The 25,279-nt window shown below is 39.6% G+C and overlaps 2 protein-coding genes across 7 annotated transcripts in view; both read right to left on the reverse strand.

Annotated features, from left to right (window-relative positions):
- Positions 1-210: 210 nt before the first annotated feature.
- LOC147158439 (uncharacterized) lies at positions 211-3,040 on the reverse strand. 2 transcript variants are annotated; one of them, XM_086061884.1, is made up of 2 exons: positions 2,906-3,040; positions 211-1,701 (listed from the first exon to the last, which is right to left on the reverse strand). In XM_086061884.1, exon 2 carries the CDS (start codon positions 1,697-1,699, stop codon positions 710-712), a length of 990 nt encoding a protein of 329 aa, XP_085918010.1. In that variant the 5' UTR covers positions 1,700-1,701; positions 2,906-3,040; the 3' UTR covers positions 211-709. The 2 variants fall into 2 exon arrangements, with proteins under 2 accessions (XP_085918010.1, XP_085918011.1); XM_086061885.1 differs by having other exon boundaries at positions 2,914-2,983.
- Positions 3,041-3,909: 869 nt separating this feature from the next.
- LOC147158440 (rho-associated protein kinase 2-like) overlaps positions 3,910-25,279 on the reverse strand; it is a 32,993-nt gene continuing 11,623 nt past the window's right edge. Inside the window, exons 9-33 of one of the 5 annotated variants that reach the window (XM_086060817.1) lie at positions 23,219-23,378; positions 22,379-22,475; positions 22,226-22,308; positions 22,092-22,140; positions 21,878-22,013; positions 21,702-21,793; positions 19,890-20,136; positions 18,840-18,946; positions 18,354-18,513; positions 18,114-18,274; positions 16,593-16,777; positions 16,444-16,513; positions 16,228-16,331; positions 15,046-15,232; positions 14,841-14,934; positions 14,663-14,757; positions 14,101-14,289; positions 12,373-12,541; positions 12,021-12,230; positions 11,612-11,679; positions 11,441-11,529; positions 10,015-10,093; positions 9,011-9,278; positions 6,397-6,664; positions 3,910-4,366 (exon numbers count right to left, since the gene is read on the reverse strand). In XM_086060817.1, coding sequence (XP_085916943.1) covers positions 4,363-4,366; positions 6,397-6,664; positions 9,011-9,278; positions 10,015-10,093; positions 11,441-11,529; positions 11,612-11,679; positions 12,021-12,230; positions 12,373-12,541; positions 14,101-14,289; positions 14,663-14,757; positions 14,841-14,934; positions 15,046-15,232; positions 16,228-16,331; positions 16,444-16,513; positions 16,593-16,777; positions 18,114-18,274; positions 18,354-18,513; positions 18,840-18,946; positions 19,890-20,136; positions 21,702-21,793; positions 21,878-22,013; positions 22,092-22,140; positions 22,226-22,308; positions 22,379-22,475; positions 23,219-23,378 — 3,371 coding nt within the window. In that variant the 3' untranslated portion in view covers positions 3,910-4,362. Of the gene's footprint in view, positions 4,367-4,489; positions 4,762-6,392; positions 6,665-9,010; positions 9,279-10,014; positions 10,094-11,440; positions 11,530-11,611; positions 11,680-12,020; positions 12,231-12,372; positions 12,542-14,100; positions 14,290-14,662; positions 14,758-14,840; positions 14,935-15,045; positions 15,233-16,227; positions 16,332-16,443; positions 16,514-16,592; positions 16,778-18,113; positions 18,275-18,353; positions 18,514-18,839; positions 18,947-19,889; positions 20,137-21,701; positions 21,794-21,877; positions 22,014-22,091; positions 22,141-22,225; positions 22,309-22,378; positions 22,476-23,218; positions 23,379-25,279 lie in introns of those variants that run through there. The other 4 variants (XM_086060820.1, XM_086060818.1, XM_086060822.1 and 1 more) reach the window with 4 other exon arrangements.

Here is a 25,279-nt window from a genome sequence, read left to right on the forward strand (position 1 = left end):
GTATGAATAAAGATGTAATGTAGTCCTTGCAATAAGGATTTTGAAATAATATAAAAGGTATATGTCTATTCTAGGTAATATTTCAGATGGATCTCTCGATCCATTCTCTGCTGTGAGAGGTAGCGGGGCCCGAGAAAGCACTGCGAGAGTAAATGGGCTTTGGAATTCTGCCAAGTAACACGCGGTCTCACAAAATATGACCAGGAAAAGTAATCCGAGCAGTTTTATTGATCTATGTTGCCGCATCTGCTTGCTAGCTTAAGTATGACAACGGTTGTAAAGTTTGACAGAAAATCGGAGATAATGTTTTCTGTGTGGTTTACGTTGCTGAAGTAAAAAAACAAAACAGAGAACTTTCAGAAGCCAAGAGAACTGTATAGTTTTTGGAGTCTAGCAAAGTGGTTAGTAGAGGTAGGAAGAAACTTGTAACTTAACAAAAATTAGTTACTATTGTTTTTTTTCTATGTATCTGTTCATTTCGTGTTGCTACTCGAAATAGCTATTAGCTTAGCAGTGGTTCAGTAGCTCCTCTAAATAACAGAAAGCTGGGTTTTCAAAGTGTTTCTGCGTAGTTTTTCTTGCCTCCATCTACTAGCCCCATTTGCTAAACCCAGCTGTAGCTACGTTAACTTGCATGAGCAATATCAATCTGTCGGTATGTAAACTGTAACTCATGAGAAAAAGACGAGCTTTTTAAAGAATTCTTTACTCAAATTTTTAGTTCAGTCTCTGTGAGTGACATAACCGAGCGACTCTTGAGAGACTGAGGACCGGAACAAGTGATGGTCTCCGGAAGGAAGGCTTTCTTCTGGTTCTTCTGGAGCCACCCGAGGAGGTACTCCAACTTCCCATCGCACACCCACGGGTTGGCGGTCAGGTCCAACCCTTCGTCCTCCAGAGCCTTCAAATGGTCGAGCAGTCCTGGAGGGATGCTGCTAAGCTGGTTGTCGTCCAGACTGAGATGTTTGAGCTGAGTGAGCTCCTTAAAAATGCTCTGGGGAACACGACTGAGCTTGTTCCTGGAGAGGAACAAGTAGGTGAGGTTCCGGGTGCTATCGAGTAAAGAGTCATCCAGACTGTCCAGTTTGTTGTTGCGCAGATTCAGGCGATCAAGTTTGGTGAGTGAGTCCAGAGAATTTGCAAAGATCTTCACCAGACGGTTATTGGAGAGGTCAAGGTTTTCCAGGTGTGGCATTTTTTTGAGAAAATCTGCCGAGACGTTTGTCAATCGATTTCCAGAGGAGTCCAACCAAGTCAGGTTGGAATTATCGGGAAGCCACGCGGCATCGGTTTTCTCAATCAGGTTGTTTTTGAGCACCAGGATTTGAAGCGAGGCGTGGCTGAAGACATCCGCAGGCAAGTGGTTCAACTTGTTGCCGGTGAGGTCCAAAGTGGTGAGGTGAGGCACACCCCTGAGGAGGTGCGAGGAAAGGTTCCTGAGGTGGTTGCTGAACAGGTGGAGCTGTTTCAGCTGGGGCGTTGCATTGAGATCCTGCTCGGAGATGGACGTGATGTTGGTAAACTGGATGGTGAGGATGCTGGTGTTTTTGGGGAGACCCTCGGAGGGGAATGCCGTCAGGGGAACGTCATTGCAGACCACCTCTGCTCTTCTTGGGTAGCATTTGCAAAGTGCCGGGCACGCTAAAGTAGCATGGCTGAAATAGGCCAAGAAGAAGACAACTGCACCAAACACCTTCATTACTAGGGGAGAAGAAGAAAAAAAGTATTAAGCTAGTATCCCACTGAGGGCTAAATGTTTGCGATTGTTCCCGTCAGGGTTCGTTCAATGTTCGCCTAGAGTTTTAATGTTTTATCTCGTCACAAGAACATTTTTAAAATGCTTCCTTGCGACAAAAAAAAAAAAAAGAAGCTATTAAAAGTGTTTAGAGAACGTTTAGGAAATGTTGCAACCCTGAGCGAACTCAGTGGGATACGGGCTTGACATGAGCCAAGGCATGTCACTGAATGAAAATATCACAAAAGTATATCTACTATATTTTGTCAACTATATATACTCTGCATATATTTGCTCTGTGATTGGCTGGCGACTCTCAAAAGCATTCGTGTTTGTTCTCAACCATATAATTTTGTCCAACCAAAGTCCGCTAGCTTAATGCTAACATATAATTCGAAAAACACCATAGAAGGGCTGACAGAAATTATCATTCATATACACCTTCAAACAGTTGCTATTTTAACACGCACGCTGCATCAACCAGGGTGGGGGAATCCAGGTCCAGAGGGAACAAACCTTGAAATAGTTTGACTTTAGCCTCAGGTGCTGCCACTCAACAGGTGCTTCTATAAGCTCGTTTACCAGTTAAGTAGAAGCACCTGTGGCTAAAGCCAATATGTGGCAGGGTTTTGACTTCCCGTACCTAGATTCCCCAAACCTGGCATCAACACATACAAAAATGACATAAAATAATACACATAACACCAGCAAATATTGATTCTGCTCGGTCAGAACGAATATTAAAACAGAAAAATGTGGTGGAGTATGGCAATATAAATTGCATCCTCTTGTTCTTGCTGTCATTTGTGTTGCATCTATTCCAGTCAGGCCTCAGAGCTGCCTGCTGTGGCAAAACGTGGTACTACACCAAAGACCGCGATACACTGGGGGTTCAATGCATTCTGTTGTACAAACGGCTGCAGGTGGATGGATATTGGATAACCAGGTTAATTGTTCCTTCTGCCCCTTTGTGTAAGAGTATGTAATTATACTGCCTGTCACTATATGTCACTGGTGACAAATTAGACAGAAATACATAACCAGTATTTAGAGTACAGAAATAATTTCACACCAATTTAATTTAATTGGATTTCCAGTGCATATCAGATCTCTTCACCAGTTATGAATCACTGCCTTAATGCACTGATAAGAAACTAGAATCCAACTTACTGTTGTGCTGATGCTGGAAGGTGGATGAGTGTGGCTGCAGGATCTGCAAAACCACCGAGTCATTCAGGGAGCTCGTCCCAATGTAATCATTACTTATTATGCAAACAAGCCACTCACTGCAGTCAAGGACGGACACAGTCGCAGTTGATCATGTGACTTGGATGAACGCAACGGGGCATTCGACATTATTGCATTTGATGCTATGACGTACGACAATCAACGGAGTGCAGTAGTGGTGGCTCGCAGTCAAAAAGTTCTGGGTTTGAATCTCAGGGAGCCCAGAATTCAAAGTAAACATGGTGAAGCAGCATTTAGCTGTTGTGCTGCACACAAATGGAATCAGCTGCTCGTCGGTGTAAATGCAGGTTAAAATCTTAAATGCGCTTAAAAGCGCCGTTCATGTTCTTACACTTGTGTGGCAGTTAAAATGTGACTTTAAACAATTACTGCATTTTTTATGATGCGCGTTCCATGAAATCGGAACAAACTGGAGGTTCACTGAGGTTGAAGTCAGCTGGGTTAGACTCGCACTCAACCATGACCCTGATTAGAAAAAGTGCTATAGAAAGTGGATAGATGCGTTGGATTGTCTTCAACCTGACAAGTTCCGTTCCAGGTTAAAAAGTTTGGTGGTCATTCAACCTAATGATTCACGCGCTGATCGAAAATATATTCGTTGTGCAGTGTGAAGTACAATTTTTAGCAGATGGGCAACATGATGAGCTATTACATTATGTATGATGAGTGCCAGTTGGCTTTAGGCGCTTCTGAAAGATTCATGTAAGCACACTCATTCCACCAGAACCTTGGAGGGACATGAAACTATTCTGGTCAAATACTCACTGAAAAAAAAAAAAATAGCTGTCGTGTGGGGTACAGAATTCATGAAAAATCAAGATTTACTTATTTCTTCGTTTCCTCTCATTGTATCAACATCTCCATACATACCCATACCCATAGACCCCCAGTTCACGCACCCAAATAAGAACAAACGCTACAGAAAATGGATGGATGTGTAATTTTATTTGACCATTGAAAAAAAAACGGGATTGCTTGAGTTTCCATTTAAAAACAACTGTCTAATGTGACAAAACGAATCTGGTGACCCAATATTAATGTGCAATTTTGTTTTGTAAACTATTTCCAGACAAGCCCGTGCTGATAATGAATATTACATATGCTCATTAAAAAAAAAAAAATTACAATCCACATGTGCTAGATCTTCTACAAAAAAAGCCCTCTTCATTTTATATACACAATGCACACACCCCTTGCACGTCAAACACAAATGTGAAAGTCCATTTTTGTTCATAATGTCAATTTGAAGTTGGCATAATAAAAAAATTGGCGCTATTGTTCCTCGTATTAAAAAAAGTTCTGAGAAAAACTTTTCTGCTTTCGTGTTGGCGCACTGCTGTCAATCATCCGCAAGGAAGAATCCCTTCGCTGAGCCCGGGTTAACTGGAGGGAAGAAACACAAGAAATGATATGAAAAGAAAAACAGAAACACACGCGCATGCAGGAACCGCTGACAAATGGCGCACGCCCACACAATATCCACACAATTAACTAAAAAAAAAAATCTATAAATAATGAAATGATTGTCCACTTGGACAAATGTAACATTTCATCTCCAATATTTCACTCAAGTAAAAACAACAAATTGTTTTGTTTTCGTCAATTCACTGCAATTGTCAGAAACACTCAAGGCCGCGCTTGTGGTCGAGATGCAACCATGCAGAGGGTCAAGTTACCCTCCGTCCCCCCTTTGTCACTTCTTTCAGAAGAAAATATCATCATCACTGTCGGTGTCGTCCAACGACCACCTCAAGTCTTTCAGGTCAAAATCAAGCAATCTGAAACGGTAAGTAGGAAGTTCAACGGAGCGAGGGGTGATAATAAATCGGGGGGGGGGACAGAGCGGTGAGTGGAACGATTAGGGGGTTCATTCATCGGCGTTGCTGCGTGCGGGGCCAGCGGGCGGGGGCGTGCTAGGCTAGCTCAGCTACTTACAGTCTCCCCAAGCATGGGAAACGTTAGAATGGTGGGTGAAGAGGTCAGTGGAGGATGATGCGTAGCATGGGGCCGCTGCTGAGAGGCGAGAGCCAGTTAGCGTGCGGCTAACAGTAGAAATAAAGACAGACTGGCTTCATGTGAAATATCCGCAGCTGAAAAAGTCAGATTTGCTCCCATTCAAGCTGGGCATTTATGAGCATACGGAGCAAATAGGATTATTAAAAAAGGAACCCACACTGATTCAACATGTACTTTTTTTGATGAGTTATTCGCTGAAAAACTAACTGTGAATTTTTAGGCTCTCTCTGCTGATGCTGAAGTGCCATGTTAGACGACTAGCTAGCGCTGGCTACTGGCTAATTGCGGACAGGCTTAACAGCTATCAACAGCGTGATTCTAGTTGATGTCAGGCAGGCAGGTGAGGCTCCTTATGGGCTTGGCATTAGAAAAAGCAGGCTGGTAAACTTCTCAAGTCGATGCAGGGAAATGTCTGAATGGCTCTTGGCAGCGGCGCAAGCTAACAGCTAATCGGCTGCTAATAGCTAGCTGCTCAACATTTGATACAGTAAGTGCCCGAGTAAAGGTTTTTAGTTTTAATAATTGTACAGTATTTTATTTATTTTTTTAAACGAGAGTATTTATGCTATCTAAAACTTAAAAAACAAAACAAAAACAACAAAAAAACAACAAAGCAACGCTAATAGTAAAATAGTAAATTTTTTCAAAATCAATTCTGCTCGAAGAATAATTATAATAAAATGATATTCAAGTGATTTTGGATCATAGTTTCAGCTAACTTTAAACTAATAACATAAGAATTGATTGCAAATTTGTGCTATTTGCGTTACGAACTCTGACGAATGGCGAAGGGATGACTGTAAAAATAATTGATTACAAAAAAATGTAAGAAATTGCAGTAATACAAAGCAACCCAAAAAATATTTGTATACAGGAGGTCTTCGGTCCTGGGTTTTTGTATAACCTCCACTATTTTAGTTGAAAAGTCCAAATAAATTTACATATTTGTATGAAAACACTTATAGGCCATGAATATAAAAGAAAACATTCAGTACGACGGTAACTGGGTGTCACCTTGAAATGTCTGCTGCGACATTAATGGCGGCCCGCTTGCCTGGGTCCCCCACGTTGCTGTGTTAGGCCACCTGAAGTTCACTAATAAAATCACGTTCATCAACATCTATTCAATATTTTGAGTTTTAGTGATTTAAAATGACCAATCGTCTTTGCTCTTTTTACCCCTGATGTGTACATTTGATCGGCGCCATTTTCTCTACTTGATCCACGAATAGCCCAACATATATAATTGTGAATTCTGTATTGTTTTAAATGTCACTACTGGGGAGTGCAAAGTGTGGATAATTTTTTTATGCGGTTGCTTACCATCGTAAGCCGAGGATCCCCGGTGCGGTCATGAATGAAGACTAAATGCATCAGTAAAGTGTCGGAATCCTCACCTGGCCTTCCTGGACGGCTGCTGCTGTCTGGAGGACGAGACTCTCATGGCCCCGCGGTGTGGCGAAATCTGCGGCGAGCCTCTTGGTGACGGGGAGGGCGAACCGCGGGGGGAGGATCGCGCCGGTGCCTCGGGTACATGGGCCGGGGCGGCGGGCTGCGGGTGCTTCCTGGGGATGCGCTTGAGGAGGTGGCTGACCCACCGCTGCTGCTCCTCCCGGCTGCCGGTCAGCAAAAGCAGCTCTTTGGCGGTGGACATGTCGTAGTTCACTGTTTACAAGCAAAAAATACAAATATTAAATAGCTATAAAAATGAGGGGTTCCACTTTTAATCGTAATTAATCGCATGACTTCAATAGTTAACTCTGTTAATTTTAGTGCTGTCAAAGTTAAAGCGTTAACTAATTAATCACAAAAAAAGCCTTTTTAATGAAGTGATTTATCGTGATTAACTCTTTGACTGCCATAAACGTTATAAAACGTTTAGCATAAACCTAGGGAAGGGCGCCGAGGACGTTAAAAGACGTCCCCTATGTTTTTTTTTTTTTTTTTCAAAAACGGGTGCAGGAAAGCCTTGGGCAGCTGTGCTGAAAGTATCAGGCAGATCTGATTAGTCAAAGACTCGTTTTGGCCCCTAGAGGGCAGCGATGACTCTCTTTGCACAAGGTTGGATGGGCCGCCCACCGTGGGCGTCAGTAGAAGACGTGAGGCGGAGCTAGAGTGTTGAGGAGACAATGGCTGATCCAAGCCACAATGGCTTGACCAAGCAACCGGTTACAAGCAGCTCAGCTTGAGCATTTTTTTCAAAGACGGAAAGCATCAATCAATACTAAAAAGCGCATTGATGTCAACGATGATGATGACTCCGAGCTCTACGCCAAAGTTGGAAGCTTTGGCCTGTTACTATCACGTAGTAAGCCTCACCGGCTTAGCGCGGCTAGCGCTGCTAAGGCCGGAAAACGCGCACAATAGCCGGCCGGGTACTTCTGCACAAGCGGACATTCGATCGGGCGATGGAGAGTTGGCATCGACCAATGCAGATTGATGATGATGATGATGACGACGACGACTCCGAGTTTGACGCCAAAGTTGGAAGCCTGGACGTGTTTACGATCACGTAGTAAGCCTCACCGGCCTAGCGCGGCTAGCGCTGCTAAGGCCGGAAAACGCGGAGCTGCACAAGCGGACATTCGATCGGACAATGAAGAGTACCCCGAGTCCAATGCATATTCATCGGAGGAGCGGGTACAGTCTGATCACGGAGAAGACACTGTTTCTGGACTACGATGCCACCATGAATGGAGTGGATAAAATGGATCAGAACATCTACCACTCGGTATAGCAACTGAAGGACGCGAGGAAGCGAGACGTAACACCACCGTAACGTAACCGTAGCATGATCCTGATATTAGACTTGATGACACACTGCAGTATATACTTGCTATTCCCCGGAAAAAAACGGCCTGCAAGAAAGTGGCACACGCGAAGAGGCAATCTGTTGTGCAAATGCTGTTACGTCTCTTTGCACGCAGGAGAGTGTTACAAAAAGAAAAACTGTCGTTGAAACATCCACATATTTGTAAATAGCACCACAGTTGCACACATTTGTAAATAGTTTGCCAAATTGTTGTCAAATTGTTACACTGTTGAATGTAAATAAACGTATTTTGCTATCAAAAAACACTTTTTCATTCTTGGTGGTAGTGTTTTATAGAAGTAAAGCACTATTTGGGTGTTTGTGGCATCATTCATGGACAAAAAGAAGTGTCAAATTCACTAGAATGCATGAAATAATATCGTTTCACTAAAAGCTTGATTTCTCCGTATTTTGGTCCAACACAGGCGAAATTGGGTCAAACTAACCATTTTCTATTGTTGATTACTAAAGAACGGAATAAGGTAGAAACAAACTCTTTTTTTCTGATGAAAGATGAAAGTCCAATCTTTCATTTGGTAGTACGTGTGTTTCCATAGTCCAAACAGAACATTTTCTGTGGACCTTGAAAATCAGTCAAAATGCTTAAATCGGCTGGCACTGACGGCATCCCTTTTCTGAAAACGTCTGGCAGTCAAAGAGTTAATCAAAACTCTAAAATGTGATTAATCTGATTTTTTTTAAATTATCATTTGACAGCTCTATACATTTTCTATCTGTTCTAAATGTACAATAAAATGTTTTCATACACTTACTGACTTACACCGTACTGTAAAAAGTGTGATATTGATTTGTGTTGGTCATTTTTCTGCCACTAGATGGCATAATTGCATTTGTAAGACATTGGTGACAGCTCAGGTGCATTTTTCTTTTCATATTAAAATCGAATCTACTTTAACATGAAATTCTACACATTTTCTAAATTGTAAAATACAACTTGACCCGTCTCCACAAACATATGCATTATTATTAAATGTATTACTGCTAAATTTCGACGTGGACGTGTATGCTGCGGTGCGACTGGATTTCCCCAGTACAGGCTTTCCAAGTAAGGGATGGTCATTAATCGCACGTTAAAAAAAGAATTAGTGGCATTAAAGGAACTTTAAATTAACTCAAAATGAACGCACTAATTTGGACACCCTGACTAAAAATAAATAAGGTGATAGTTGTATACTGACCCTTGCAGGGCACAATGACCTCCTCCTTCCTGTCCAGGTGGTCCTTGTGGCACTTGGTGTGGCAGCGGCGGCACTCGAGGGCCGGCGGCGGCTTAAATACGTGCCAGAGTGGCCGGGTGCAGGCCTCGCAGCTGGACGGGAAGTGATAGAGCGTGAGGATGAACTCGTGTCCCTTGTGGCTGATGTGGGAGGGGCGCTCGCCGAAGGGCGTGGTCTCCATGACGACGTCCTGATCGCGCTTGCTCTCGCCCTCGTTGGCGTACAGGATCTGGAAGAAGTGGATGTGATGACACCATTAGCGCCTTATTCATTACATTACATTCTTAATCAATGGGCCGATTAATCGGTGATTGGGATTTGATTTGGACAAATATCGGAATTGGCCTCAAACGCTACGAAAAATGACGTAGTAAGCATACCTAGCCAGTAGTTGGCAATGTAACTTTGTAATTAAGTACTGGCTTTAAAGTGGAACCTTAAACATTTCTTGACAATAATATGATATATGTGACCTCACTAGTCTAAACATGACATTCTGATCAATATTACATTTGTAATAGGAATATAAGTTATGAAGCAAAATCCAGCCATTTTTATCCATCTCAAAGGGCGGCCATTTTGCCACTTCCTGTCGACTGATGATGACATCACAGTCACTCAGCGTTCAGGCAACGACCAATCACAGCTCACCTGTTTTCTGAAGCTGAACTGTGATTGGTTGTGTTACCTAAGACCTAACTGTGATGTCATTTTCACGTGACAGCATTTGAAAAAAATGGCTGCCTTCTGATCGTGATTAAAAACTGCTGCATTTTGCTGCTTATCTTATATTCCACTGACATAATATTAACCAGAATACAGTAGTTAGACTTTCCCTTTAAAATTTGATGTGTAATCCACCACATATTCACGGGTCACTTTTTGTGAGGTGGAGCACATAAAAAAAGCAACAGGAGACAAAGGGGGGAAAAAAATGTTTTATTCATATTGCATTATTGCCTTACCTGAAATATCCGTGGGATTTCTACAGCGTCTGCACGGTACACATCAGTCTGAGTGACGGGTCGGACATGAAAGAGTTTGCTGTGTCGGGCAATAAGAGAGAAAGAGTTGAAAACCGGAATAATAACTGCAGTGGGATAGTTGACAGTGGAAAGTTTATTTTTTGTCAGATTTAATTATCTGCTATAAAGACCTTTTTATTTTTTAATAATTCTGTTGCAATATAAGACTGCAAATGTCAAATCAGGATGTGAATGTTATAGTCATTTTCAACCTATGAATCACCAGCTTTTTCCGGATCCTATTCCCTATTAAATTTGAATAATTCGTGGTCCGGCGTGTTGGAGGTAGCTTAGGGCAAATCGTTTAGCTCAGTCAGAACGTGTTCTTGTAAAATCTCTAATAGCACAAGGTTTTAGCCATGCTCAAATTTAAAGCAGGGATAATCAGGATCATCGGTTTGTTCCAAAACCTTCATGTTAAAGCGAGATTTGAACTTTGGACCACATTAAGTAAAAGGCAATTATGCCACAAACATTTCATGTCTAAATGTTTTTATCTATAATAGGCCTTGCATATTCCATGTCCTCCTAGCTGTTTTACTGAATTTTGACTGATTTTGCAAGGCCCACATAATGTTGTGTTCTATTGCTCTAAAAACCTACCAAAAGAAAAATTAGAGTCTCTTCTTTCATCAGGAAAAAAAAGAAGTACATTTCTATCTGTTTCCGTTTTGCAGCAATTAGCATTAAAATATAGCTACGTTTCATCATTGTTCACAAATCTATTTAGAACTGTGGGTAAATGAGTTTTTCTTTTGAACATGGCCCTGGTTGATCTCTTTTGCTCTGCTGCCACCTGCTGGCCATGTTTGTAATAACTACCATTTCTTCAACCATTTTCTGCAGTTGAGAGGCTGCATCAAAGCCTTCTGTATGCTATAGCATTTAAAAAATATATATAAATACGACTTTGGGACACTTAAAACATTTAAAATAGAAAATGAGTTAATGAGTTAAAAGCAGCACATCTCTTAAAAAAGTTTTCCATTTGTGCAGTTACAGCACCGTCTGGTGGTTAGTTTATTGGTGCAGTTTAACTTTAATTTAGCATGTTTTGGCCACCTACGTTTAAGACCCACGCTAATCGCAAGATGAAGGGGAATGTAGCACATTTGAGTTCCTCTACAAATTTACTGAATTCACAATGTGTGCATTCATAAGTGCCTCAATATTAAGTGTTATTAATGATTGTAGGTTGTTTATGTACATTGAGGTTAATGTTACCTGTACTATTTGAGCTATATGTCTCCCCACAATATCGAGATCAATTATCTTATCGTGACAATTGGACATCGTTACGTTCCTAGTAATCCGTGCATGCATTTTTTTTTTTGAAATCTAAAAGTCAAAATAGAAATGAACTCACTCTATGTCCAAGATCATGAAAGGGTTGGCCAGTTCTCGATCCTGCTCGCTGTTGTAGAACAGAATCTTCTTACTGCTAACCACTACAAACTGTTGCAGGAAAACAAATGTCAAATTTGGTTTGAAATAAAATAAGAATAAAAAGGAAATTCATCAAATGTGATGAAGTTACCTTTTTGTCCCAGCCGAACCGTTTTGTGTGCTTGGTAGGGAGTGAAAGCCAACCCTCAAGTCTGGAATCTAAAACAACACAAATTCAACATTTTATGTAATATTTTTCTTGTGGTTCATTGAATTTACCTCAATATATGCCAAGACTTTTGTCCATGATTTGTACATAACAAACCACGTGCATCTTTTGAGGTGGAATGTGAACAAAACAAGGTCGCAAGTCAAGCTGTGAGTACGCATCAGTGGACATCAAGCGTATTAACACACAGCAGAATCAGAGTAAACAGAGTAGCGGGATTAGCTGACATCATGCCGTGGTCAAGTTTTTTTGTTTTTTAATTTAAATCAATTAGCAGTAGTTGTTTAATGTTCAAGCCTCTCTTTGGTTTGTACCACCATGCAGGGGTCACCTGCAGGGTCAGGCTCAGGCTGCTGGTTAGTGAGAGCCAGGGGACGCTGGCCCCGCTCTTCACTTTCATCTTCTTCTTCATCCTCAGAGTCAGAGTCAAAGAGAGAGCGCGTCGAACGGAGGTCGGGCCGGGTGTCGATGCGCACCGATTTGTGTGTGCGTTGGTAGGTGAAGGACATTGATTCGGAGGTGTGTGAGTGAGTAATGCGCACTGCGCCCGAGGGGGGGAAGAATAAAGAAGGGGGGAGGAAAAAGGTCAAAAACACCGCAGATGATGGTGCAGAATATGACGCGGACAGAGAGGAAACGGAAAAGTTTCGAGAAGTGATGGATAGTCAAATGCTCGTTGCTACCTGGGTAGCCTTCGCCCACGTCCAAGTCGTTGCCGCTGCTGATGCTGGTGGAGTCCAGAGAGTGAACGCTTAGGGAGGTGAGCTGGCAGCGGAGCTGCTCGATGTCGCTGTCCTTGCTGGCTAGCACCATCTGAAGCTCCTGACGCCCCTGGTTCTCCTCTGCGATCGTCTACACGACACAAACAAACATGCTACCATGAAGATAAATAGATAACTGAATAAAGCAGGGGTTCTGGAGCATCATGTGGCTCTTTAGTCTCTCTCCTCCCTGTGGATCGCTAATGTTTTTTTAATATAAAATTCTCTTCTTTCTTTTTTTTAATCAAATATTATTTCAATGAATTAACAATTTGAATTAAAAAATAATAATTAAATATTCAAAAAATGACAGTCCTAATTGAGAGACGGAAGATGGATGAAAACACCTAAAAATGTCCAAAAGGAAAAGAAAAAGCAGAAAATTACCATAAAATCTATAAAAAATGTCCCCCCAAAAGTCAGAAAATTCATTTTATAATGACAGGAAACGTCCAAAAACGTAATTATAAAATGTCAACAACAACAAAAAGAACTCCCCGATAATATTCTTTAAATGAATAAATGATTTAGATTTTTTTGTTTTCAGAAAAAGAGACGGAAGATAGATGAAAAAGTTTTTGAAAATACCTAAAAATGTCCAAAAGGAAGAGAAAAAGCTGAAAATGATCATATAATCTATATGAAATTTCCCCCAAGAAGTCAAACGTTCAAAAAGTAACCATGAAATGTCCAAAAAAAAAGAACTCCCGATAATATTCTTTAAATGAATGAATGATTTATATTAATATAAAAATAGTCCAAATTTGTAAGTTTTCAGAAAAAGAGTGAAAGGTAGATGAAAAAGTTTTGTAAATGACCTAAAAGTGTCCAAAAAGTGACCATAAAATGTCCAAAAAGGAAGAGGAAAAGCAGAAAATTATCATAAAATGTCCATGAAATTGCCAAAAATATCAGAGTATTGAATAAAAAATGTTTTTTTCTAAAAACAATAAAAGAATTCCCCAAAATTACCATAAAACGTCCACAAAATTGGTAGCAAAAAAGAAGAAAAAATGCCCAAAAAGAGCCATAAAAAATAATTAAAAAAAAGGAAAAAGAGAGGCAAAAAATGACCATATGTCTATAAAATTGCCAAAAATGTCAGAAATTCGACAGATAGGCAGAAAAGTCTAAAAATGTACGAAAACTAAGTCTAATAAATACAAATAAAGAAAATCCCAAAACAAGACGAAAGGTATAAGAAAATGAATTTCAAAGTATTGGATGCTGCATATTTAAAGTGAAAGTGAAGTGAAAGTACATTCGACTAACACTAACACTGTTTAGTTTATCACAACGGCTCCAGACAGATATTTTGTTAATTATTTGACCTAAAATGGCTCTTTTGACAGTAAAGGTCGCTGACCCCTGGTATAAAGTATCTATCACCATTGAAATGAATGGAAATGCCATTAATCCATTCCAGCCTCTCTGAAAAACGGGATGGTCCGCTCGCGGGTAGGACTTCTGATAATTCACAATGGAGCACAATGTTGTACTGAAAATGTACCAACTTTCTCAGAGCAAAAAATTGTACAACTGGGAAACTTTTATATTGAATAACGCCCCAAATCTGTTTGTTTCTCTAAAAAAAACAATCCGCTTTGCTCTTTATAAATTTGGCTGCATATTCTGCGTGGGCGTACTCACCGCCTGCATTTCCGACAGTTCTCGCTGGTATTTGATGATGGTGCTGTTGAGTTTGTCCTTCTCCGACCTGAGCTCCAGTTGGAGCTTCCTGTTCTCCTTCTCCTTCTTGTGCACCTCCGTGTCCGTGCTTCGGTGGCCTCCCCTCGCCGGCACCCTTCGGTTCATCACCTCGGCGAGCTTGTTGACGGCCTGCGTGACACGCGACAATTTCCCACGACGACGGTAAATGCAAAATAATGTGCACGGGTACCTTGTTCACCAACCTACATCTTTTTTTAAGATGTGTTTTTCGTGTTATCTCATTCGGGAGAAGGCAATTACCAGCACTCGCATTAAGTTAAGATGTATCGCTTCAGCTCTGCACTTTAATAGAATCTTAATAGGACATATTTAAGATAAACACAGTAAATGAAGCCTGCTTTTGCTGTGAATAACATTTAGAGTGAAATCGAATATATATTTTTGGGAGTAGCAATGATAATGTCTGACAACACAATTTACTTGAATGTAAACGAGTCAGCGCTTTGGAGCCCTGCGTAGGCGGCGTGACACACAGACACACCTGAATTTTGAGCGTCCTTTCATTCTGCAACTTATTTTCAAAGTTCGCAGTGAGAGTGCTTATGGTCTCCTCTTCATCCTTTGCTTCCTGGAGCTCTGCAGAAATAGCACAATATAAAGCCTCAGAGGTTTATTTACAGAATATGGAGTTTTTTTTTTTCTTTTTCTGGAGGACTCACGTTGCTGCAGTTCTTTCAGCTGGTTGTTGAGTTCTTCCTTCTCGCTGGCAAGGTTGGCCACATCCACGGTCAGAGTGCGATTGGACTCTTCCAGCTGTCAAGGAGACAAATCGGCTTGAGGAGCTCCAACAAGTCAGCTTTAATGTGACTACTGGCCATGGAAAACCCCAAATCAAAATTGGGAATATTTTTGTTGCCATCTCACCGAGTTGATGGTGGCCTCCTTGTCGCCAAGCTCCTGTTTGTGTCTGGCCATCATGTCTTTGATCTCCAGCTCCTTCATGATCTTCTCCTTCTCCAGATCAGAGAACTGGTCCTCGGCGATGGAGCGGGCCAACTGCTCCGAGTCTGCCTTGGTCAGGCTGACTTCCAGCTGGGAAGCCAGCGATTCCCTGCGGGCGGGAAGTTTAAATAAGGCGGAACTCATCAATTGGAAGTGGTGGAAATAGCTGTTCTTTTACAGAAAAAAAAAAGTCAAATAAAGATGCATTATGGATATTTCAAGTGTCAGTTCAAGTAAGGAAATTCAATTAAACTGTATTTTATTTTTTGTAATTTTTGTGTAATTGCCTTTTCACAGATAGCTAAAAATCTCCTATCACCTATTCATTGTTTTGGAACACAAGTCATCATGCTCTCATACTGTCTTCATTTAGTGCCTTGCTGCCGTCTTAATGCCAAGGAACAATGTTGAAGTGAGTTGAGGAGCGTTATGTAGTGCTTGTGGCATCTATAGGCAATTATAAAACTGCCTGGTTGCCATGGCAACCCCAGATCACCTACTTCAGTGGTTTATATTAATGATAGACCAACCAAGACACCACACTGTTAACACTAGATCTGTTTAATAGGCATGTTCAATACCCCTTTTTTCCCCCGCACAAATACCAGTACGAGTATTTACTCCGATACGGAGTACCAATACATGTAGAACTTTTGATATATAAAATTGTATTTAACACATGATTCACCAATGTGTCAAACTGCAGTAGTTATACTATAGCCCAAACCACTGCAGAGGATTTACTCAGATTTTGTTTGGCTTAACATAAAAGTGGACAAATGTGGTTACCAAATACAAATGTGGTTCTATCTTTTAGTTCATTGATATGGTAATTTTATAGTAAGTAAATCATAAAGTTATTTGAAGTGAACATTGAGTCTTAGATTTGTGTTGGTCATTTTCTGCCACTAGATAGCATTGTGTTTCATGTTGGACATTGGTGATTAGGCTGTGCAATTGATAAAAATTCAATTACAATTATATATATATATATATATATATATATATACATATATATATATAAAAAATAAATTCCAAAAGGAAATTACATAATTAAAGTGTTTCTATTTTTTCAATTGGTCTTAATATTTTTAAATGTGTTACCTCTCCTCCTGGTATTCCTCCAGATGTTGTTGAGCCTCTTTGTACAAGGTGTTCCTCTCATCACACTCCTCCTTCAACTCGCGGATCTGCGTCTTGTAAAGGGTCTAACACAGAGACGGGATTTCCTATGATTTAGCTAACTAAGCAATCCTGACTTTCAAACATGGTGGGCATTGTAGTGTGCAGAACGCGCAGACAAAAGAGGAGAATTTCTACCGTGAAATATTGCTCCGCCTCCAGCTGGTCCTTTAAATCTTTCAGCAGACCTTCCGACTCTTGCTTCTCCCTGTAACGGCACCATGAATCTTGTCATGCCCACAACAATTTCCTTAAATCCGATCAGCACGCTGGTGTGTTTAGCTGACCTGCGCAGCTCCTGGTTTTGTTTATCCAGGACCTGCTTAATCTCCAGCAGTTGGTTGAGCTCCTGTTTGAGCTGCTTCTCGGAGGTGTGCAGAACGGTCACCTGCTGTTTCTCCATCTTCAGGTCGCTCTGGGCCAGACTACGCTTGTGGGCCTCCTGCTCCAGACGCAGGCTCAGGGTCTTTACCTGCATGAGCACAGTAGTAACCCTGAATAAGTTGATCTATTTGTAGGAATTCTGCAGGGTCATTAGGAACTGAACACTTGTATTGATAAGGCTAGACTTTGACATTGCATTAAAACTAGGGATAAGGAGCTAAGCCCTGCCTTGAATAAATTGCATATCATTTCAACTTTTAAGTATGATACCAATACAGTGTCCACTGGAAAAATCTTTCAGTTGACAAGTAGCATTTCAATTTGGTCCCCATTTACCATACAGGGCTTTGTGGCTTTTTACAGCTAGATTAATCAGCCAGCCAATTAGGACCCTTCAAACATTGGCCAAAATAATCAGCCGATATTTGGCAACTATTTTTACTTTTATGTACTCTTGCATAAGAGAAACAATGGTTTCATTATTTATTCAATGTATATAATAAATATGCATACATTTTAATATTTTATATTACTTGAACATTTTTATATGTATATTCAAGGGGTGTCAAAATGAGTGCGTTCATTTTTCAGTTAATTTAAAGTTCCTTTAACGCCGCTAATTTTTTTAACGCGCGATTAATGACTTGGAAAGCCCGTAGCAGACACGTCCACGTCAAAATTTAGCAGTAATAAATGGATAATCCATATATTTGTGGAGACTCCATTTGTGGAGTTGTGTTTTACAATTTTAAAAATGTGCTGAATTTTACAAGTTACTTCATGCTAAAGATTAGATGTGGAATATGAAAAGAAAAATGCAGAGCTGTCACCAATGTCTTACAAATGCAATTATGGCATCTAGTGGCAGAAAAATGACCAACACAAATCAATATCACACTTGTTTTTTACAGTACACCTTTTTAATTTTAACTCAATTTTATGAATTATTATGACTAAAAGATGCAGCCATATTTCTATTAGTTTACCATTATTTTTACCACTTTTATGTTAACAAGAGTATCAAAACTTAATATATAATAATATATACAAATATTTTATTGTACATCTAGAACAGATACAAAATTTGCGATTAATTTTATTGAAGTCATGCGATTAATTATGATTAAAAATTTTAATCACCTGACACCCCTAGTATATACATATACAGATTATTACATATTTATACAGTAGCCTCGTATCCTTACAGAAATTTGTTGAAGTCATTCTATGGACCTATCATTCAAAACAAAGCAAATCGTAATCTTTACAAGCAATGTTTATGTGAGCAATGCAAATTCTGCAAGGAATTGAAAATGCAATTAAAAATTGGTGCTAAGTACATAAAAAATAAATGTGTTAAATATGAGACACATTCAACTGGTGGTTATTAAAAAAACAAACAAACATGATATCCCCAAACACACCTCTTCAGAAACTCTTCCCTTTTGCGCTTGCAGCTCCTCCAATTTGTGCTGTGCCTGTTTATAATCGCAGTCCAGCATGGAGTGATCTTTTTTCAGCTGCAGCAGCTTGGCTTCCACCTCATGCTTCAGATTACGCTCCTCCTGAAGGGTGCGCTCCATCTCTGATTGACAAAATAGAAAAATTGGACCAAGAGCAAAGATTTTTGTTGCACTCACATTTATTGTAAATCGGTAAATCACCTTTTAAGGCCGCAGATTTCGACACCTCAATGGACTGGTAAATTTGGTTTTCGTTGGCCAACTTTGCTTTGGCAACTTTGTGTTCGGCCTCCTCCTGCTCCAGACTCTGTTGGAGCGACTTCAGCTTGAACGTCAGCTCGATCTCTTGGTTGCTCTTTTCCTAAATGGTCAAAGTACACTTCAGTGGCTAGAACTTCTTAGTTTGCGCATCATTTCTCTCAAACCTTCACTCTATAAACAGTTGGGTCAAAAATGGACCAATCCTCTACTTCAAGAGTCAAGAAATGGGTCTTTCAGCGTAAAACAATTTATAAATATTGGTCAAATCCTTTACTTGGGTCAAAAAATGGGGTCATTTTGTATAAAACAACCCAGAAAGTTGGATCAAATTGACCCATAAAGTGGATCGTTCCATTTTTTATCCATAATTGGGTAATGTTCAATACACATTTGAAATAAGGAGTAAAAACTAATTTAAAAATCAACCTTTTCAAGGTCGTTGAGCTTCTCCTGAAGTTGGTTCTTTTCAATCTGGCCGATGGAGAGACATGACTTCATTTTTTTCACCTCCTCTTTCATGCCAGATGTTTGTCCTGAGGCAGGTGAATACAAGTGTATTATACACATGACAACCAGGGGGGGAAATTTGTTTAAAAGAGTAGAAACTACATGGAAAACAACCTAACATCCGAAGGTGAGACCTATATTTTCCACTTTTACCCATCTCCACCCATATGTCGACTTTTTTTTTTAAACCAATACGAGGGGGAAAAAAGGAAGCGTCATTCAAAACAGGCCACACTTTGTTATTCAATGTCTCCAATGAGCGTTCAAAATTACGTTTCCAAACAGCATCACACAAGAAGGTTTGGCGCAGCGTCAGCTTTGGGATTTTCACAAGCTGTTTCCACATAATGACCTACAAATTTCCAAAGACTTACTCCAAATAAACAATTAACGTCTTATTGCCTGTCAGAGCTCCAAGTTGTGCATGCAGCAGATGTTAACATTAATGTCTTAGTATAAAAAAATAAAACATTAAGTGACCCATTAGGTGTTTTTGATCATTTGATTAAAGGGATAGCTAGTTCACTTTTTTTGCCCAGAATTAATTTGATAACTTCATTATTTTTCATGTACAATTAATACCTTTAAAAACAAATGTTTCCACTTGCTGTCGACTGAAGATGACATCACCTGTGCTGAGGAAGTAGGTAACGACCAATCACGGCTCACCTACTTTCTGGGCGTGGTTAGTAAACTGAGCCATGATTTGTCGTTACCTACTTCCTCAGCACAGGTGATGTCATCTTCAGTCGACAGCAAGTGGAAACATTTGTTTTTAAAGGTATTAATTGTACAAGAAAAATAATGAAGTTATCAAATTAATTCTGGATAAAATATAAACTTTTTACTGCTGAAAATGGCTCAATGAGTCAAGTATCCCTTTAAGCTTGACATTCTAAAAAATAATTGCATTCTTTATAATTGAAATGATTGCGTGCCCAAAGCCCCGACATGAACCCAGGGGCTCACCCTGGAGGTCAGCGATGACTTCCGTCTTGATGCTGCGCTCCCTCTTCTCCGCCTCCAGCTCGGCCCGCAGTGTCGTCAGCTGCCTCTCCAGTTCCGTCTTGGCCTCCTCCAGCTGCTTGCACTTGTCTTGCACCTCCCCGAGGCTCAGCTCCAGGTTCTGGGCCTGTTTCTGCATCTCCGCCTGGCTCTTCTTTAGCCTCGCTGCCGCCTCCTGCTCCGCCTTAAGTGTCCCGGCTGCTTCCTCGAGCTGCCAATGAGAAGCAAATTGTGTGAACGATTAACATGAATGATCATATTGAGCACAATTAGAACCTCTACATCATTCATTATTCGCTGAAAAAAATATGGAAATATTTAAGGGAAATGCTTATTGCTTTTTAATGCAGCTTAAAACTAATTTCGTCGTACTGCACACACACACATACATACAGTATTATGCATAGAATGTCAGTCGATTAATTTTTTTTATCATAGTTAATCACATGATTTCTATAGTTACCTCACAATTAATCGCACCTTATATCTGTACTGAATGTACAATAAAATATTGTTTTCAAGGTTTTCATACTGTTGTTCATTATTATAAAAGTGGACAAATATGGTTACCAAATACAAATGTGCTTTTATGTTTCTATTAATTGATTCAGTAACTATATACTAAACAATTAAATAGATTTGTGTAAGGTAATTTGTCCACCACTAGGTGGCATTACTGTTTTATGTTGGACATTGGTGACATGACCAGTACATTTTTCTTTTCAAATTTCGAGCAATTTTATTGTAAAACATCAATTGTGTTAAAAAATTGTAATACCTCTGGACATCATATGTAATACTTTTTAAAGTGATATTTGACCCATTGAGTCATTTTTAGCAGTAAAAAGTTAATATTTGGTCCTGGATGAATTTGATCATTTTATATTTTTCTTGTACAATTAATACCTTTAAAAACATGACATCACCTGTACTGAGGAAGTAGGTAACGACCGATCATAGCTCACCTGTTTTTTTGGCCATAACTGGTCATTACCTACTTCCTCAAAAAAAGTTATGTCATCTTCACTCGACCGCTAGTGGAAAATGTGTTTTTAAAAGTATTAATTGTACATAAAAAATAATGAAGTTATCAAATTCATTCTGGACAAAGTATTCACTTTTTACTGCAAAAAAAAAAGCCCAATGAGTCAAGTATCCCTTTAATGTCATTTAAGGCATAATTGTAGCAAACATTTGGGCAAAGTCCATTTAATTAAATATTTTTTAATGACCCACCGAAACCCTGTGATCAGGGCTCAATTAAACTAAATTTAGTTTTTTTATTCATATTAAGAAATGCTAGGCTGTTTTCCTAATCAACTGGCTGGGTAGCTTTGGATTTTGAGCAGATTGGGTTACTTTTACCCAAGGTTGGGTTGAAATTTGGATTTGGGCAGAATGAAGAGCTTAAGTTAGTCATAATTTTTGGACAGCTTTGTTGCGTACTGAAGTTGAAATAAATTTAATGTTGTGTTGGGAAATCCAGTGCACCGCTGGGTCAAAAATAACCCAATTTAGGTCAAAAATTGGACCAACCTGCTAACAACTCAACAAATTGTTGAGTAAAATTGAGGGTCAAGTTTTAAGGGTGTGTAAAAAAAAAAACATGTCAATAATAATATAATATACATAAAGTGATTTATTGAGGCAGCCCCTGACATGGAAAAGTTGTTTCTTCTTTTTAGAAAATGTTGGTAAAATAATTCTTTCATTTTTGTACCGATTTGTCAACAGACTCGCTTATTCAGACATCACCCTTAGCCCCCTTTTCCTAACCTGTTTCTGCAGCTGGATGTTCTTCTCATTGGAGATCTGTGAATTGTGGTTCCTCTTCTTCAGATCCTCTAACTGGTCCTTCAAGTTATTCACTGGTGTGTAAAGACATAAGTACAAGACCAATTCATCAAAAATGATAGAACACACAGAATGAAGGCTGGCCTGCCGCCGCTCACATTCATTTTCCAGGCCGCGTTTCCTGTCCGTCTCAATCTCGACTTTGCGCTGGTTCTCGGTACTCTGGTGCTGCAGTAGCGCTCGCTCGCGCTCCATCTGCCTCAACGAGGCCTCCACGCGCTGTTTGCTATTCATCTGATTGGCGGATCAAAGAACACACACTCAGGATAAGGGGAAAAACTGCTGCATAGCTGCAATGGCGTTCACCCTCACCTCGTTGTCTAAATCCTTGACCAACTTGTCTAAACGGTTGGTGGCATTTCTGTGGAGACACAGCAGTTTATTTAAAGCAGAATACGGAGTCAAAAAATGTCATGTCATTATTATTTTTGAAGCTCAACTCGTACCGGAACTTGTGTTCCAGCTCGTCTTTGGCCTGCATTTCATGGTCAAGCTGCTCCTCCAGTTCATTCAGTTTTTTCTGCAGTTGCTAACAAACCAGAGAGGAATATTACAACCGTGCCTCTATTAATTCACACTGCAGGTGAGCGAATGCTTACTTCTTTCTTGTTGTCAGAGCGCTGTTCCTTTTCCTTTAATTTTTCCTTTTCGTTCTCACAATCCTGCTCGGAGATGTTTTTCTTTGCTTTCAGAAGCCTGGGAGAAAAGAGAGTCACATTTTTGCAACATGTCGTTTTTACATCTAAATAAAACAACCACATGTTTATATTTTAAGGCCTCTTAGACATTCATGTTCCCGGAGTGGTTTTAATTATGATGATGATGAGAGACGTTTAATGGTCAGCAACTATATCTGGAAATTATTACATGATCCTTCAACATAGTATTAGCAAGATGGAAAAATGGTTTCCAGATACAAAAGGCAGATGGTGAATATTTTTTACCAGCATCTGCACATCCTTTTTTGACACTTATGTTTAAAAATACCCTATTGTTACTTCGGCTATTGTCTGTTAACACATCTTGAGAATGACAAGACTGCAGGTGAACAACAACAATAACAACTTCTAGTAATAACAGCACTCAGACAGCCTCAAACCAAAAATTGACTTTTTTTTTTTCTTCGCTCGCGTGCACTTTGAGAGCATACAGGCTTTGGGAGGCTCATGGTGAGAGACGAGGGCAGTTTTGGGCCGGCTGTCAGAACAAGGCAGCACAGTGTGAAGAGTGAACAAGCGTACAGTGTGTAAAATCTGGAAGGCTCTATTTAAAAAAAAAAAAAAAAAAAAGGTAGCTGCCATGGCCTCAGTTTCTCCTGTCAGAGGCCTGCATTACCTTTGCTACATGTCAGACTCATTTCAGTGGGGGGAACTACATGAAAACTGAAAAAAGGTAACAAGCAGGTGTCATGATAAAAGAAAAAAGAAAAAAACACTTACTGGTCTTCCTTGAAGTAGGTGAAGCCAACAAATGGAAGCTGGTTACCCACAAAAGCTTTAGGTGGCGGGAAGGTCTCAGCGGCTCCTTTATCATCCTCAAAATCATCAAAGTTGCTGGTGTCGATGTCGCTGTTCAACTCGGGGACGACGGGAGCCACAGCTGGAGAGAGACATTTAAACACACGTGAAAGCCTTCAAAAGTTCCCTTCACAAGTGAGCAGGCTTTGGCAGTGCTGCTCGTAGTAAAAAAAAAGAAGGGGGGAAAAAAAACAGCGAGACTTGGGTAAGGCTGGCGTGACCACCGCTCCTTTTTACGCACAGTGCTCACTTTGTGCACACATACACATACACAGCGGCTTTTACAAATATAGCCTGAACGCTGCTCTCTTCTCAAGGACACACACACACACACTTAACAAAAAATGTCGATTGGTGAAAGAAGTTTTGAATAATCCTAAATGTTAACAATCATCTTCTATCTAATTGATTAGATTATGCCAGGGTTAATTACTCAGAATTTGCAAAATGTCACCCCAAAAATTATTTTTTTATTAATAAAAAAAAAAAAACCCTCTTAAAATAAAAAATCAAGTCCCCCTCCCCACAATTTTTTTTCGGGGGGATGTGGGGGGGGGGGGCAGTTAGTAGATTAATCTATGGAATAATCGATAGGAGACTCGATTTAAAAAATATATAAATATTTTTTATTATTATATATATATATAAAATAACAAAAAATTTATAAAAATATTTTTTATTTTATTTATATATATATATACATATATACATATATATATATATATACATATATACATACATATATATATATATACATATATATATATATATATATATACATATATATATATATATATATATATATATATATATATACATATATATATATATATATATATACATATATATATATATATATATATACATATATATATATATATATATATATATACATATATATATATATATATATACATATATTTTTTAAGTCTGCCAAGGTTGAACAGGAGTTGAATTTAGTGGATGTATATACTCATTGTTCCTTATCTTTTATATGCATAAAACTAGTGCTGTCACTAACGATTTTTTTGAAAATCGAGCCTCCTATCGATTAATCGCCCCACCCCCCCTAAAAAAAATTCAGTCTACTAAGGTTGAACGTGAGTTGAATTCAGTGAATATAAATACTCATTGTTCCAAACACGAACAAAATTAGCCTATGCTAAACGAATAACAATCACGATTAGCATTAGCCCTGAATAAACTCGAATCACTTACTTATTGTACTTCCTGAAAATCACTTCATAGTCCAACATATGAAAAATCCAATTTGATCAAAATATTAAATGGTAAATCAACAATCATCTTCTACCAAATTGATTAGATTGTTCCAGGTTTGATTACTCAAAATTGGCAAAATTACACCCAAATTATTTTTCTTTTATGAATAATGTATTTTGTATGCAGAAAACAAATTATTTAAAATATAATCTTGACAAGTCACACATGGTGATAAATGTGAAAGTGGAGCGCAGAGAAGTGAAGCAAATCAGGATAAAAAAAGCCAGAAAGTGGACGCTCTTGTGGCTCCGTTTCCCGGAATGCACCCTGATAGAGGCTGGCTAATGACAGGCAGCACAGGCCACAGTGACAGCGAGAGAGCGGGCGCAAACCCCGCTACTGGGGCATCCCTTCTCATTAGGCCCTGCCGCACGGCTGGCCCCACCCGCCCCAACGAGGAGGGTGCCTCTGCCAAGGCACGTTCACTCATTCACCCATGATGACGACGTCTTCAGCTTGAACCTACGAGGCGCATGCAGTGGGGGGCATTGTTGTTATTTTTAAACTGGAAGGGTGTGTGTGTGTGTAACATAGGCCTAAACACAACATTCTAATTAATATTGCGTCTGTGGAATACAAATCAAGCAGCAAAATCCACTCCTTTCTAATCGGTCTTAGGAGGGGGCCATTTTGCCACTTGCTGTCAACTGAAAATGACATCACAGTTGCGCAAGGCTCAGGTAACAGCCAATCACGGCTGAC

This window comes from Leptonotus elevatus, chromosome 18, assembly GCF_054856555.1.
Source record: "Leptonotus elevatus isolate MCC_2025b chromosome 18, RoL_Lele_1.0, whole genome shotgun sequence".
NCBI classification, from domain to species: Eukaryota; Metazoa; Chordata; class Actinopteri; order Syngnathiformes; family Syngnathidae; genus Leptonotus; species Leptonotus elevatus.

Bases quoted from the DNA above. Each gene is read 5' to 3' on its own strand.
- LOC147158439 (XM_086061885.1), bottom strand. From the start codon at position 2,968: ATGACTCGGTGGTTTTGCAGATCCTGCAGCCACACTCATCCACCTTCC. The intron at 1,702-2,913 runs GCACAACAGTAA...CTTCTCCCCTAG, and splicing joins TCATCCACCTTCCAGCATCA to TAATGAAGGTGTTTGGTGCA.